Below are 16,773 nucleotides of genomic sequence, written 5' to 3' on the forward strand. Positions count from 1 at the left end.
TTCAATTTGTTGTCTATTATCTGGAATCAAAAAGGTCTGATCTCGACTAAAAGACAGAAAAAAAAAAATCAGCAGAATTAATTCTTCCTGTTTGTTTTTCATACAGACCCGCTGAGACTCGTCCCCAAGACATTCCAACACTTACATAATTATCATGACTAGCTCCTAAGTATGTCAAGGTTACATAGAATCTCATTTTTTAAACAAGGAAAATGTGCATATGAATAAATATAACAAACTTTGCCAAAAACAACATCCCACAGCTGTTTTGAATGCACTCGTCCTCCAAAACTCCAAGACACAAATGCAGTAAACTCCGTAATGAGCAACTTTTTCTCTGGAAGTATTCTTTAGGGACTGTAATCACACACACACACACACACGCTGTTTGTTTCTCATGGTAAATTAAAATAATTGTTTCTTGGACCTTGGGTTATTTTATAGGTACTTTGAAACAACTATAGCTGGAGCTCTGATTAGGATAACATTGGGTTCACTTTCTTTGTTAAGAACTCTTGTAGGCATGAGAAGCATCTGGAGAATTCACTGTTAAGTGGAGGTTTGTGTGCCAACGAAGCTGGACCATCGCAGAGAGTGAGCAGAGCACCGTCTCTACTGCAGCCAATTAAGGAGAGAATGTGTATGCACCTATTCTGCTGCATGCGTGTGTGTGTGTGTGTGTGTGTGTGTGTGTGTGTGTGTGTGTGTGTGTGTGTGTGTGTGTGTGTGTGTGTGTGTGTGTGTGTGTGTGTGTGTGTGTGTGTGTGCTCCAAAGCCTACATCTATTCCTTGCTAGGTAACAGTGGCTCTGTTTTTATGATCTATGTGTTTATTTGGGGATTTTACCTCAACAGGGGAGAAAATCTTATAAAAACTTTAAAAGCTTTAACAAATATTTTTGTATAAACTGTAAACCAAGACTACCTGCAAGAAAAAGGCGTCATTTATAGTGAATTGGAGAATTGTTTCCTGTTCCTGCAGTTCTTCTCACCGTTTCAGCTCCTTACAGCGGACTGCTTTGTAGGAGACGCTTGAGAATATATTGATGTGTTTACTTTGATTTGTGTCACGAACAGCAGCCAATAGCAGTCTGACAAAGTTAGCAACTAAGGAATGCATGCCCCTTATCATGCAAATGTGTTAATAGCTGTAAGGCTTAATGAAATCAGAATGATGGAGTTATAACCCACGCTCACACGCTTGCTGTCAACACTGCAGCCGTTAAATATTTGATTGTGTCATTCTTTGCATCAACAAGCCTCTGTACACCAATCATCGGATATGATAACAACATATCGAGTGAAATGGGAGTAAAAAAAAAAAATTCTAATTGAGTGTCTCTAACGAACAGCTGATGAAAAATTGTCAAAAGAGCAGAACCCCCCCCATCACATCGGAGTCTCCTCTGCACAGGTACAGCATCTTTCTGTGGTGAACACTGCTTCAATTGTTGTGCACAAAAAATAAATCAGGCCTTATTTCTGCTTGTAATATCTTAAAATAAGATGTTTATCTGGACTGTGAATGGGCTCAGATTAAATGGAACGTGATATTTTAGACCAGAATTTAGACGAGTACATTTTTCTTGAGTTGTTGCAGTGTGACTAAAGGCATACAGAAAAGTCTCGTTGTGATGGGTTTTGTTTTTATCATTTTCTCTCAGACTGTATAAATACATCCGTTCATATTTCTCTCTTATGAAATATTATTTTCTTGCATTTACAGTTCCTATTTGTTCAGAGACACTTGAATGCATTTACAACCCGAGTGTTTGCTCTTCCTGGAAACTGTATCTGCTTTCTCTTTTCCATTTTCTGCATTTACCTTCATGCTTTATGTCTTCTGAAACACACAGCTGAGGTTTTTACAAATCACACACATACTAAGCATCATAGAGCTGGCACTGAAGAAGATAAAGGCCATAGTGCTTAGATTCACACTGCCAGGCTTTTCACATTTATGTCACTTTAATACCTAATATGTATGTATCACCCCCACACACCACAGGCCATTATCCTCTCAGGTCTAGTATTGATATTCCCACATGCCTAAGTGAACTGAGAGCCACATAAAAACAGGGACAGCGCCAATCTCACCCCAACTGAACCCACGATCAAAATCCCTTTTTCGTTCTTTTATAATGTGTCGATGTAATCCGGGGAAGCTAACAGTATGAAACGTGCTCCGTGAACTCCCTGTGACCCCTGCACGCAGTGTGGTTCAAGAGCTCACTGCATTAACACAAATTCATCACAGCGATAATTGCACAGCCCGCTGTGTCACACATGACAAGCTAATGTGACCACAATGCCACCGGCTCTTAATTGGTATTCTTGAAGTCGTTTATATTCCAATATTCGTGGCGCCCTGTTCCATTACCTGTTTAATAAAAGCGCCTGTTAAGTTACAGTGTCATAAAACAATGAAGAACGCATTAAAGGCTCCAACACTCGGGATGAACTGAGGTGAAAGAGCAGCGTATGCACTTGACTGTAAACAGAGGAAAATGCTGGTGAGTGGGCTGGGGTGGCAATCTGATGAGGTATATCAGATAAATATAAGGGAGGAACTATTTGGCTAACTAAGCATGAGGGGCCAGGGATCACCTTCACTGAGCAAGATGAAGGAATGAATAAAAAAATGGCTTATCATAATTTCATTTCCACTGTAGAGAGACAATCTGACATGAACAACAAAATGACACAGATAAAAAAACATGCTGTCACAGCTTGTTGAGATTTTGTAATATGCAACCAAAAATGATAATTAGCAGAAAACATCTAATGAGAGAGTTTTGTAGCTTTTCAGGAGCTTAAGGCCTCGGGTCCACCCAGTGATTTTTTTTTCCTGGCAGGAAAGTGCTGGCTGTGCGCTCGGGAGCGATTGCATGAAGCGTTTACGCACTGACCAGAAAAAATAATAAATAAAAATCGCTGCAGGTCCCTCCTGTCTCTATGACAACAGTCTGTTGACAACGGCCGCTGTATGACCAACACTGCTCCGTTACTTTTAACTGTATGTTTTTTTTATTTGAGATCGTTTATTTACTGATGAGACACGGAGCAAAATGAATGTGGGCACAAGACTTGGAAAAAATGCGTAGTGCTCAGAAATAAGACGCTGGGCGCTGCTGGTGGCCGCTCCAGGTGGCCGCCTGCTCCTGAAAACGCTCTCTACTCACTGAAAACAAATTAAAAAAGGTGCTGGCACTCACTCAGAAAAAAAACACTAGATGGACACGGTGAATTACTGGGCATACATTTTCAAGTCAACAAACTTTTTATGGACTTTTACTGATTTTACTGCTTTACTTTACTGCTGAAAACACCATTGAAGTTTGAAGATGATTTCGATAAGCTCCTCCGGTGTTAACACAGTGGCAACAGTTGTGCTCTTCTCTGAGTTTCTCTTCGGGTTAAAACGTAACTGCTGTAAGACATTTTGGTTCATTATCTGAGTAAAATGTCAAACGATGACCAAAACTAGAAGTCGAATCAAGGAGTTGATTTCTAAAACTTGAACTAGAAAGTTCAAGGATCCCCACTCTGTGACCTCTGTAAGGAGAAGAAGAGAAGCTCCTCACCGAGCTGTTGCTGGACTGACAGAGATCGGGCGCTAAAACACTGCGGCTGGCGGTTTCTCTCTCGCCTTCTCTCGTGTTGCTGCACATTTTATTTAGTGTTGTGCGTTGGTGCAGTGCTAAAAAAAAACTTGCAGAGTTTACAAACTTGAAAAAACACTGAAGCATTTATGAGCTCACAAATCTGCAGCCAGTGTAACACTTTGTTATCAAATATCAGATTTGGGAACGACAGCATGCATGTGTCACTTCTCAAACTCAACCACAAATAACATTTGAATATTGGATGAATTTTAAATGAAAATCATCCTCAAACTTAATTAGATACACACATACACACACACACCAGTAAGCCAAATGTTTTTTTGTTTAAAATCATGTATACAATTAAAAAAAACTATTAATGTAATTTCTCTGCTGATACAAAGTCTCGGTCCAAAACATTTGTGTGCAGTTACCCTGAGAAAAGCCAAAATGGAAATTTGCACAATGTTGATAAGAGAAGCTAGACAACTGAACAGTTCTGCATGAAGAAAATGGTTGTTGCTTTGGAGAAGAGGACTTTTGCCAAAACTGTCATTTCACTAGCTGGCTGTCTGGGTTAGTTTGCTCTCAAAGCTGCCGCTGCATAGCTACAGCTCCATTCATGTTTGTAGAGATTGGGGAAACAATTTAAACTGGAATATATACCACAGAGACGCTGCCTCTGACAGGGCTGCATCATACTAAGTTTTTAATGGGCATGGAGAAAACAGCAGGTCTAACATAGAGTGAATGGACGTTTGCCTGTCATACTTTATCTCTTTACCAGAGCATACCCAGCAGTTCCCCCAATGTGGATGATTTCTTGCCTTTTTCTTTATAAAGCTGGAGACATACTTGCTGTTTGATAAACATATGCATGCCCGTGATGGCTGCCTCGCATCCCCTGGGTCTGTTTGGCACCTTGGCCCGACACGTCCTCAAAAATGGAGGATGCAGTATTCACATGTATGTTAGGGGGCAGTGTAGAGGCAGAGAGGATGTGACAGAGTCAACACAGCAGCAGGAACAACAAAAGCTATGACGTTTTGGAAGGCAGGCTGTTAGACGAACCCACCCTCCTGTCAATCATGTCAGCTACACGCCAAACTATGGATAACACGTATCGTTCATAAAATCAAAACAGAATCGTTTTAAAAAAGATTCAGCCGTACAGTGTGTGCCAGCGGTGACATTAACTAATAACTCATTTAGCACTTCGCATTCCCTTGATTTTTCAAGACCTGAGGTACACGCTTGGTGTTGCCATGTCTGTTGTTCACATCCTGCATATTTGGTAGTCGCAGACAGCCTGAGCACTCTGGGGTGCCCTCTAGAGGTGTCCTCCAGGAACATGCACAGTGCATAGCCTATATATGTGAAAGATTACCTTAATGACAGCTGGCTGAGTATGAGAATGCAAGGTTAAAAAACAGGAGTATCTCTTCCCTTATTTCACAGAAAGACAGAAACTTTTGAATCCTTAATGCATTTTCAAGTTCAAGAGTAGTTTAGTAATATTTCCTTAATGTAAAAGGTGACCCAGTACCTGATGCACGTTCCTCCATTCCGACAGGGAAGGTGTTGGCAGACAGGCGGGTCACAGTTCTTGATGTTTCTCCCTCTCACTGCTTCCCCCATCAGGTAAATCTCCTTTGAGTTGACCTGAAGTTCCCTGATGCAGCCAATGAATCGCCTCGCTCCTCTCGCACTCCTGTTGTGCATCTCCCAGTGGGATGAAACATCCCCGAGAAATATGGGTCCAAAGATTCCCTGCAACAACAAAACAAGAAAGAAAGAGAAAGCCAGTGATCAGAGTCATTATTGAGTAAATAACTCTAAATATTTTTCATGTTTACTTCCTTTTCAGCTATCCCAGACTCTTGATATCAGTGTGTATGAATCTATTAATATTGTTATGACATGACAGGATCTTACCCCCCATTAACATCTACAAGAAGGTAACACTATCACCTTCTCTCCAGTAGCATTACATCATATGATAGCACACATCCTTATGCAATTAAAGAGAGGTCAAATATAAAAATTAATTCTGCAGGTCTTCTTTGTTCTGGAAGGTAATTGGGTAGAATTAATGTAGATGCATTCTGTTATCTTGCAGCCCATCTTACCATAGCGGTCAATTGAGCAAGTAAGGCATAATTGTGTGTCTGCTTCCAAAGTGGAGCTGCAGAAAATAAAACATGTAGCACGAGCCTGTCTAATATTAGAACTTAATTACATATAATTCACTCACAACTGTGACCCCCAGTTGTGAACATGAATGTTTAATGCTACCTTCTATTAGCTGGTTTACATCACATTTTAATACTCGCACCACGGGTGAAGATTGTTTTATGAAACACAAATCAACATTTTAAAACATTAAACGTTCAACTTATTTCAAATTATGCTAAACTAGTGACTGCATTTTAAAGTTATCTCCTTTAAGTCAAAGACATGTTATTCTTATTGTAGAAATAGCTCTATAGAATATGTCTTTTTTTGAAATTGAGCAATTTATCATTAAATACATCAAATGCTAACAAATAAGTAACAGATTTTTTTCAGTTTACTCCACAGACCGTTAACACTAATGGATGAAGCCTGGGTGACGTCACACATCTGTTCCTGCAGGGGGCTTTGGTGTCTCATCGATGTTTAGTCACCATGCTAGAAATGCTGTCTCCATCTAACATTCAGTCAACGTAGAGCTGGAGCTGAGGCGGGTTTTAAGCCTCTTGACAAACCCTTACATCGAACCTGCCTGTCAATCAGGTCAGCTACGCTCCTTATTGTGAATGACACTTATCCTGAATAAGATCAAAACAGACGAGTTATCAATACATTTACCTCCTTATGTTTATGTCTCCAACGGCACACACTGCCTACAGTGGAGACATAAGCTAATCATTCCTATTTCTTTCTTTGAACCAGGCTGTAAACATGTTAATTTCATTGGTGTGTATGTGACTTTCATACTTCTGCAGCCAGCCTCAAGTGGACACTTGACAGGATTTTGCACTTCCGCATCTCTTCATTTTTATTTTTATGCCTTTCTTTTGAGGCTTTTTATGTTTTTATGTTAGAGATAGGACAGTGGATACAGTCAGAAATCGGGCAGAGAGTGAGAGAGTAGGGATTGACATGTGGGAAAGGAGCCACGACTCCAATTCAAACCCGGGCCGCCTGCTTGAAGGACTTTAGCCTCTGTACATGGCGCAAACACCAACCTTTAGGCTACCGACGCCCTGGCTCAAGTTTTCAACACCAGAGGTGGTCGCTTAATTTACCCTTAAAGTTCCTGAGGAGTTTTTATCTGGTTTTGAAGCTGACAGAAATGAACACAGACGATTCTATATGAACTACAAAAGAAAATAAAACCAGCATCAACAACTTTGTTTCTGTTGAGTCATTTTATATGCTTGTAACCACTGCCACCAGGTAGGTGTCAGACGAAAGGAGTTACAGCACGCTGCAGAAACTATCTTGTTAAAATATATAGTACAACAGACATTTATCTTCCTTGTGAAAACCAAACTAAATCCTTTGACAGCTTCTTATCACTCTTAAAGGTGGCTGATTGTACTCACTATCTTTGTTTGAGATTACTTAGCTGGATACTTAAATGTATCCCATCTTGTCATGGCAGTTGTGAATATGGCTTCTCATAGAAAGAGACATTGTAATACCTGATTTTAATGCAGGCCTCTCTGCCATGTACTTAAAGGTCTGTATCTGATAGATGTGATTGTATTGTCATGGGAGGCTGCATGTCAGAAAAACAAATCACATTTATGTAGGTGTTTAAAGAGGCGTCTTTTAGGTAACATCTCATGTAAATATTCACACCTATGCTGATGATATGCTACTCTTTATGGACAACAATATATGACTAAAAAAACCTTCATATAGGATACAACACTGACACTGTGAGCACTCAAATGCCGCTGAATCTTGACAGGTTCAATTTCACATCAGATGATACGAAATATAAGCTGTCACTTGAGAATTTATGCAGCTTGCATGTTCCTCAAATGTAACATCGATCCCGGTGGTGCACCAAGAAAAGGTGTTAGACAGCTGCAGCGGAGGTGTTCAGTGACACCACATCATCATTTGCGATTCTTGGCTTCATTCGCGTTTAAATGACATAGCTGTTGCACATTTTAAAGCCAATAAAGACACAGATGACAGGGTCCATAGGAGTGTGTATGTCAGGCCTACCCAAAGTTAAAAGCCCTAAAACTATCTTTAACAAAGCCCACGATTCAAATAAAATAAGCAGCTGTGTCTGGATACTTTTACTACGAGCTAAACTGTGTTTTTATGGGACTCGGCCAGCTATGAGCCACTGGAGCTGCATGATTACAATGGGCTGATATGGAAAGGCTTTACGGTGCCTTCAAGTGTGTTTACCATGTTTATGAGAAGGGTCCATTTGAGAGCCCCGCTGATGTAATATTCATGAGTCTGTAAGTGGACTCGAAGCACACACAGTCCATGAGTGCTGGAGGCTGATTTTCCAGCTCTATCTGAAGTTAGCACCAGTGATTGTGGAGTCAATTTCTACACACTGTTCATTTGCACTTGTGGGCCAGTTTAACACGGTCATACTAAAAAAACAGAGTCTCCAGGCATGTGGTGGTGCAGTAAATTGTAAAGAGCGGCTTAAGCTTCCTTTATTTAAAAGGAAATGGTTATAAACTAGCATCAAAAGTTTGGGAGCATATTTAGAAATATGCCAGATTTGAGACAACATTCAAACTTTTTTGATTTGAAACTTTTCTCTCTCTGCTGAGTGTTGGCCTTCAATCTGAATTGCCAAAGGTTATGTTGGCTATGACTTGATAACTGACTTTGCTGTCCAACATTTCAATTATAGCCCATGGCTTGAAACGACCTCTTCTGGTAATGGTATGAGTAATTAACCAGCAAACAACAATGACTAAAGACACTGGCTGTAACATCATGATATTTTTCAGCTAAGCCATGTTTTAGTCTGCTAGTAGCTTCTGTTTCTTGTCTTTTTCCTGAGTACATTTTTTCTACTCTATGAATCCTCCATTTTGGCGCAAAGATAGGATAACCACGAGCTAACCCCGCCAGCGATGAGAAATTAATGCATGAAATAACTTCCAACAGATTGTTGACCTACAAGTTACTAGAAAACACACAACGTCTACACATGGATTTATTTCACTTCCTCTGCACGGCAGCTTGACTTACTGATCATCATGGTTAAATTCCTTGAACGCACAGGCCGACGACTTTTGAGCAATGACGTGTGAATCAGTTCAGACTGAAGATGCAAAACCACTTACTAAGCATCTTATCAATTAAGAAATGATCAGTTTTAGTTAACTTTGCTAAAGTTTAATAGATTGTTTGTTATGTTAAAATTATTGTCTGGATGCTAATTCTGTTAGCCTGTTAACAAGTGTTACTAAGTGTTAGCATCAAGCTAACAACCTTATATGTATATCTTGGTCCTTAAGTGAGAATCATGAGCCCCTCTTGGAGTATAATGCACAACAGTAAAACCCCAAAAATCATTTAAAGAAACAAAAAATTATTGAAGTTATTTCCACTTTTTACATTTAAGATTTAAGACACTTAACAAATGTAAACTTTTCACAAAATGCTCCAACATTTACAAGAACTACAATTCTGAACTGTTGTTGATCATTATATGTCATGCCATGCTATTTGTGAAAGGTTTTCAAATTTGTGAAATATAGATGTCTTGGTTTTTTTTGTAAGATATATTTGTGTGTGGTGACTTTTGGTGTCACCATGTCAAACCTTTTTTAAATGTTATTGTGTTTTATGAAATATGATGTTGTGTGACCAGTTTTTTGTTTTGTGAAAGGTTGTATTTTATGAAAGTATATGAATTATCAGTCGATTCCAGCTCCTGCAGCTACATGTGGTCGGTGTCGTATAAATGGGATTAGTAACTTCTGATGGTCATTTACATAGCAGCTCTTACCATCAGTGTGTGAATGTGTCGGTGTGACCTGAGTGCTTTTCTAGTGAGAAGACTAGAAAAGCACTACACAAGCTCAAGTCCATTTACCATCTTTAAAAATGTTGTGTTTTCTAAAATATTCTATTTTTTTGACCTTCAGGGCCACTGTACAAAGCCCAACAGATTGAGGCCAGTTATTATAATCATTTTGTTTAATTTGCGCAAGAATCATATATTCAATGTTGCTGACTAACAAAAACAAACGAAAACCAAAAACCTATTTAATCACTGTGTCTATAAAACATGCCAATACATTATTATCTTTTAGAAGAACTGGCAAAGGGTAACTGCAAATAAATGTGAAATTAATTGCAGCTGAGCCAAGATACTTGAATGAATGTCTAACACACAAAACAGAAAAAAATAAACATCTTGGCATCTCAAATTAGAAGATCATAAATCACAGAGAGGAAGGGGGGGGAGGGGGGGGCATGTTGGGCCTGTGGGAAGGTTGAGCCTCTCTCTGCATCTTTCAAAGTGAAAAACAGAATTATTAATTTAATAAGAAATAAAGGTGTTGTTAATCAAACTAATGAGCCGGAGTGAAAAAGCCCAGCCTGTGATTAAAAAGAAAAAGAAGAAGGTCGTCATTTGCCGAGTGTGATCATCTTTGCAAATAATGCAACAGATGCACATGTTTCAAAAGAGAGCTGCTGTTCCTCATTCATGAAGCTACAACGGTGATGCTAATTCAGTGTGTGAGTTTGGCTTTGACGACATATGGTTAATCTAGTCATGATTATGTTGTTGTTGTTGTGAGGGCTCATGCAATCCACAATTAGGCTGTATAATAAACCTACAGGTAGTAGCGAGGTGCTTTTATCTCATATAAACCAATCAATGACACTTTTAACAGAAAAGCTTTGTTACTGTTGCTGTCATATATCAGCACCAAAACCAGAATACGTTTTGTATTCAATACCTGAATATGAGGAAAATACTCATCTTCCTTAAAAGTAAACTTTTTATACTATCACTATCGAGCTGTTGGGGGTTAGGTGCCTTGCTCAAGGGCAGTACACGGGAAATGCCCTGACACTTCTCCAGCTGCTAAACCACCTTCCATATTTTGGTCTGCACTGGGACTTGACCCTTCGATTCCCAACTCAAGTCCCTATAGATCAAGCTAACTGGCGCTGTTTAAGGGATGCCGATGGCTTAGCGGTTAGATTGTGTCCCATGCTCTAAGGCTATCATCCTCCAAGTGGGCACCCCGGGTTCAAATCTGACCTGTGGCTCTTTTCCCACTTCATTCCTCACTATCGCTACTGGTTTCCTACTCTATCCACTGTCCTGTCTAAATAAAGGCAAAAAAGCCGGAAAACACATCTTCAAAGGTTATTTCTTTGAGAAAAAAAAAGATCCACATGTTGAACCTGGTTCAGATTCTGTCTGAATAGGCCCAGTTGATACATTTGTGACCTTGAAGGAAATATCTAATTTTTAATGCGGGCTTCATAATGCCTTTTCAGACACTAAAGGGTGACATCACTGAAACTCTGTCCATGTTTTATACAGTCTATGCATCAAACTCATGGTTCTACATCTTATACTGGAATCCCTCGATCATTTCCATGTCCTTCTTATGACGAACAAGCAAAACCAACTCAAACAATTTCTTCTTTTTACTGACACAGAAGCTTTTTAAAAATCAACATTCTCACTAGGCTGAAACATACGAGAACAAAATGTGTGCAAGTTTAACAATCCACCTTCATCCGGATAATTAAATGCTTAATCAAGCAAATACAATTAATTAAATTTTCCTGATTGCTGATTGGAAAATAATCCAATGCAATTCATTAACAAAGTTTATATCGGGTGTATTTCCTGATTGGTAATTCATGTGAGTTCAAGACAGCTCATCAAATCATACAACTGTTTGAACTGACTTGTTATTATGTGTCTGGCACACTCCTCTGTAAAGAGAAGGAGACACAGGAACTTGATTATTATGGGTTAGAAATGCTAATTTACGCAAATGCTCGTACAAAAGGTTGATTTGACTGTAGAGGGGTCAGGTTACCTCTGACACGGGCTGTGACACGAACTCCTGGTGCCGCTGAGCTGTGCCATTATCTGCTGCCATTTCAATCATACACGACCCTCCTCGTTTGCCAACAGGCAGATTGTATCTGTGGAGAGAGAACGGAGAGACAGCGAGGTCAGACGGAGAGAGGGTGTGATATCTGATACCGACAATAAAAATCCAGCAAAGCATGAAAAATAGACTGATGGAGAGACGGACACAAGAGCAGAGCTGCTAATGTGACCACTGAGAATACACTATAATTTAAATTGACAGTGTATATCTATACATTTATACACTGCTTTCTGAGAAACTTCACTGTTAGGCCTGGTTGGAAGCGTGTTAGCATCCCACATTATTGCCCAAAACCCAGGAGAGGAAGCAGAAATACACATCAACATCCACAGCTGAATTTAAATAAGCCCAGCATAGATATTCTGCTGCGGTGAAATTCTTTAAATCGTTGTGTTATTCTGTGAATATTGAATTCACAAATAAATATACTGAAAATAAAACCCTGAAAAACCCTGGTAAGCATGCAGTCATAACAAGGTGGGTTAACGTGATCAGGCACATCATCAGATGATTTTTTGGGGGGTTTTATTTCAGATAAAATACCTATAAATAAACCAACATTATAATAATCATTATGGTAACAATAATAAGAGGAGACAAACCAGGCTGCAAAAACATCATCATGAGCGCTCATTATGTCATTCGGGATAAATTAATGAAAAAAATGAGGCCACAAAGCAGATATACATTATAAAGCTAATGAGTAGGGAGACAATTTTATCATTTGACCCCCTGCTTCTCTCTGGGGAAATATACAATTGTACTAGTCATTAATGTTGCAGCCATGATGTTAAGTAGCTGGTCTACTTGTGTCATACTGCAGCTTTGGCAAAGTCAAGTGATTCCCTCTCTCCAATTCATCACCGGCTCGGTACGGGTGATACACAATAGCAGCCTCTTCACGGGTCTGTGTATTATGCAAAGGGGCTACACGCTCGCACTATTAATGAGTTTCTGTAATCTGCACAATGCACCTTTGTTCTATACATTTTAGTCATTGTTTGGCTTTGAACATGTCAACAAAGCAAAGCAAATCGTATCTGTAAAAATATGAGTTTTGCGTCATTTCCCGACTGTGATTAGGAAAAAAACAAACCGTCAAACGTCTGCCAGATGGAAACAATCAGGGCAATAGTCCTCCTGCTAATATGAAACAGCCTTCTAGGATGCCTCCCTCAGGTAATTTTACGCTAACAACTGCAGGTAAGATTAATTAGATGTATGTACATCATGAGAGCTGTTTTGCACACACACAGAGACCACTGAAGTGAGGCACATTTCAGTCTGCTAACATGTCACTCAGCCATTGACGTACTAACACTCGTGCTGTCAGGTATCTGCACTCCACTTGAATATTCATGTTTAAGGTAATGGTAATTTTTATCTTCATGTCGTACAATTGAGCACAAATATCTTTTCTTTCAGCTCCTTACATTTTTAAAGCATGCTAGTTACTGTAGGCTTTTTTCATTTTGAGATATTTTAGTTAAATTTCATTTTTCTTTCTTTTATTCTTTATTGATTCCTAACTGGATATTCAGGTTTACACTCTTATTTATTTTTATTTTTTTTACCTTTATTTAACCAGGTTGGTCCCATTAAGATTAAGAACCTCTTTTTCAAAGGGAGGCCTGGCCAGGACAGGCAGCAGCAAAATCACAAAGTTACAGACAGAGACACAAATAGAGACAAAGTACAATTTACAGAAGTCTAAATTATGCATTAAAATAGAGAACCATCTATGAGTCAAACCTGGAAGTCAGTAGTTCAAGCAGTCGAGTTAAAAGCATTATCATCCTATAGAATCTGTTTCCAGGTTTTTCATTGTAGATCTAAAAACATTTAAGGACTCCGGCTTCTTGAGTTTTAAGTCATTCTTCAACAGATTCCAGGCTGAGGGTGCAGAATACCCAAAAGCCCTTTTCTTATTTTCTGTTTGAGTGTTTGGGTCAGAGAGCGTAAAAAGGTCCTGAGAACGCCAAGAATACTGTCCCGTACTTTTCTGCATGATAAAAACACATAGATAGTGAGGATAGTGTTATTGATACATGCAACTCACAAACATAGGCCCTAAATACACAATGCACCATCAGGACCTATGGAGGTGTCAGAGTGAGGGGGCGGCACACAGAGGGCATCCCGGCAACTGGGGGGTCGGCAGTAATCGGGAAGTGAACTGGCACTTCTCCAGAATCCAGACCAATCTCCATACCTCGGCAACCCTCCAAGTCAAAAACCCAAGTCCCTTCAGACTGAGCCGCTACCGCCTCAAACACTAATATCTGTTCTTTCTGCTCCCTGCATTTTGATGCATGCAAGTTGTGCATTTGAGTTATTGATTATCTTCAGTAAGCAACATTGCCCTCTGCCTTTCCAACACTAACATGGAGTTCAATCTGAAGAGGGGTCATAATAACACAGTGAAGATTCTTCCTTGGTGCATCAATGGTCCCATATCATGCACACAAAAAACAACTTGAAGATGTATCAAGATTCTCAGGATGTAGAAACCAACATCACTGAGGATGTTTTTCTTTTTCATTCAAAGATGGAATGATAAAGTCGATGATGTCCAAAACATGATGTGAGGTTCAGTATGCTTTGCACAAAAACAGGCAGTAGAAATATCCTTCAGAGGGCTGCATACTGAAATGTAATTTCAACATTTTATTTTAGTAAAAAATATATTTTTACTTCTGCTTGGCTCATTTATGTGTCTACCTTTGCCGCCTCTGTAGAAACCTGCTGTCCAGAGAAGACGCCCGTCCAAAAATCCCCAAACACATCAACAACCCTAATAAAAGATTCTGTGACTTCATAATACTGAAATCAATGCGCAGCAAACATGGGCTGCTGGTGAAGCATGAAACATCACAAAGTTGTTGCAATACTCCCACTTGCAGGGGGCTTTTTTAAAAAACATTTTTACTGCTTACTACTGTAGTTTTTCATGTTGCCTGCTAATGCTGCAAACACGGTCCCGATGAGACACAAGAGAGCACGCATGCAAACAGGAGGATGTTACTTCACGAGCTGACGTGAGCACACTGAATGCTCCAACCAGGCTGATTTACATTGGTCTTGCTCTAAGGCAAAGATGACTATTTATAAAGATGACTACCTTGCTTGGTCGTGTATACAGACAGAAAGGGATGAGCCCCACAGTCCCACATCATCACCACCCCCACCCCCACACTCAGACATACAAACAAACAAACAAACACAAAAGCACGATGGATTATCTCACACAAACAAACAGAGGAGGGGATCAGATGAAAAAGAGGCCAAGGGTTTGTCTCCTGTAGAGATGAATCGCTGTGTAATTTTTTTTTATACTGGAATCCCCGGAGCACCACTCAGCGCAGGGGTCTCAGAGGACCATCAACAGGAAAAAATTCCCAATTTGAGATAAACAAACAAACAAACCAACAAACAAACAAACAAACGACGTATGAATATTTTATTTCCTCCAACCACAAAAATCCACAATACGGCTGTGATCATTTGTACCCACTCCATCATCATTTATGCATTTCTTCATCTGGCTAATGTGCTAATCATGAGCGATTTGTCATTTCTAACATCCTCATTTAGAACTGCGTCTGTGTGTGACTAATTCAGTGCAACTAAATGCACAAGAGGAACTTTCCGGAGAATTACAACTGAAGGATAACCTGCAAACAATTCCAGCAGAGCAGCTTCACACAAAGGTATTTGGTATTGTGTTTGTATGTACAGTCCTTATTTGAATCGGCCCCCCTTCATAGCCCCACCCCGGCAGAAAACTAATAACAAGGGAGAATCAGTATTAAAATATCACCAGTGCATTAAACATCTCAAAGTATTGGCAACAGATGGCAGTAAAACATCATGCACAGCGCAATGCCCTTGCAACAGTTCCCACTGCCTGAGAGGCTAGATGTTACTTTTTTTCTTCAAATGGCTTATTATTCTTATCATATCTCAGATTCTTACAAAAAAGCAAATGATAATGTGGAGCACGTTAGTGGTGAATTCATAATGTGCAAGTCATTTAATGATTTAGAGTCAAGAGTCTATTAGTTCTGCATCCAGAGACAATGCTCAGTGTTGTTTCATAGTTTGTAAATGGGTCACACAGATTACATTTCTATGACATGTGCCACCTGTTACTCTTTCTTCTGAGAACAACAGGCTGCAGGACTTCAACATCAGATGTGACTGAAAAAGAGGAAAAAATAAACTCCCATGTGCTTTATCATCATGTGTTATTACAGACTTTCACATCACAATGCAGCACCTACTGCACACAATGTCAGGAAGGATCTGCTTGTTTTTTTTTTTCCTTGAGTACAACAAGCCCTCCCTGTATCAGACCATAATCTACACCTACATTGACTGTGATGCCTGCTCGGGCTCTGGTGCAGTGACTTCCTCACACGCAGCACTGCAGCATTTGCTGCATAATTTCTGCTGTGACTGGCAAGCCTCAATTAATTTGGGTAGCCTGTGTTCTATCATTATATCTCCAGCAGAACAATTAGACAGAACACAGCAAGTCTCTTTGCATTGTGGGGCTTCACAAAAGAAATTCCCAGTGAGCAGGGAGGGCTGCTGGCTGCCTCCTCAATGAATCTTTTATCGGGGAGCTTGTCAATACAATATGACACTGATTAGCATGTGATTGATAAAAATAAATACACTGCTTCATATTTTGCATTGTATTGAGAGGATGTTGATTTAAAAAGTGAGGGCTTCAATTTAAGGATATGCTTTTTAACTCACTTGCACATATGGCACGGCATTCACCCAAAGTAAATGTTATTTTCCCATTACTCTTCCATGGATGAACCCTCAGAGGAAAACAACTAAGGACTGCCTCTGTCCACTTTAAGTTCAGCTCAGAAATGTAATCAATGGCCGTTTACTAATTACTTTTCCAATTTTCAAAGGGATTACTTCACCTGTTAGTCAGATAAACACTAATTACTGCAGTGATTATTTGCTTTTGAGTTACCCACAACCCTATATACATCATGTGTAAAAAAAGTGACATTT

At 39.6% G+C, this 16,773-nt stretch overlaps 1 protein-coding gene across 1 annotated transcript in view; it reads right to left on the minus strand.

Annotated features, from left to right (window-relative positions):
- eys (eyes shut homolog) overlaps positions 1-16,773 on the minus strand; it is a 200,799-nt gene that overhangs the window by 23,954 nt on the left and 160,072 nt on the right. Inside the window, exons 41-42 of the mRNA XM_065959486.1 lie at positions 11,659-11,767; positions 5,151-5,374 (exon numbers count right to left, since the gene is read on the minus strand). Coding sequence (XP_065815558.1) covers positions 5,151-5,374; positions 11,659-11,767 — 333 coding nt within the window. The remainder of the gene's footprint in view (positions 1-5,150; positions 5,375-11,658; positions 11,768-16,773) is intronic.

This window comes from Labrus bergylta, chromosome 10 (genome assembly GCF_963930695.1).
Source record: "Labrus bergylta chromosome 10, fLabBer1.1, whole genome shotgun sequence".
In the NCBI taxonomy this organism is placed as follows: Eukaryota; Metazoa; Chordata; class Actinopteri; order Labriformes; family Labridae; genus Labrus; species Labrus bergylta.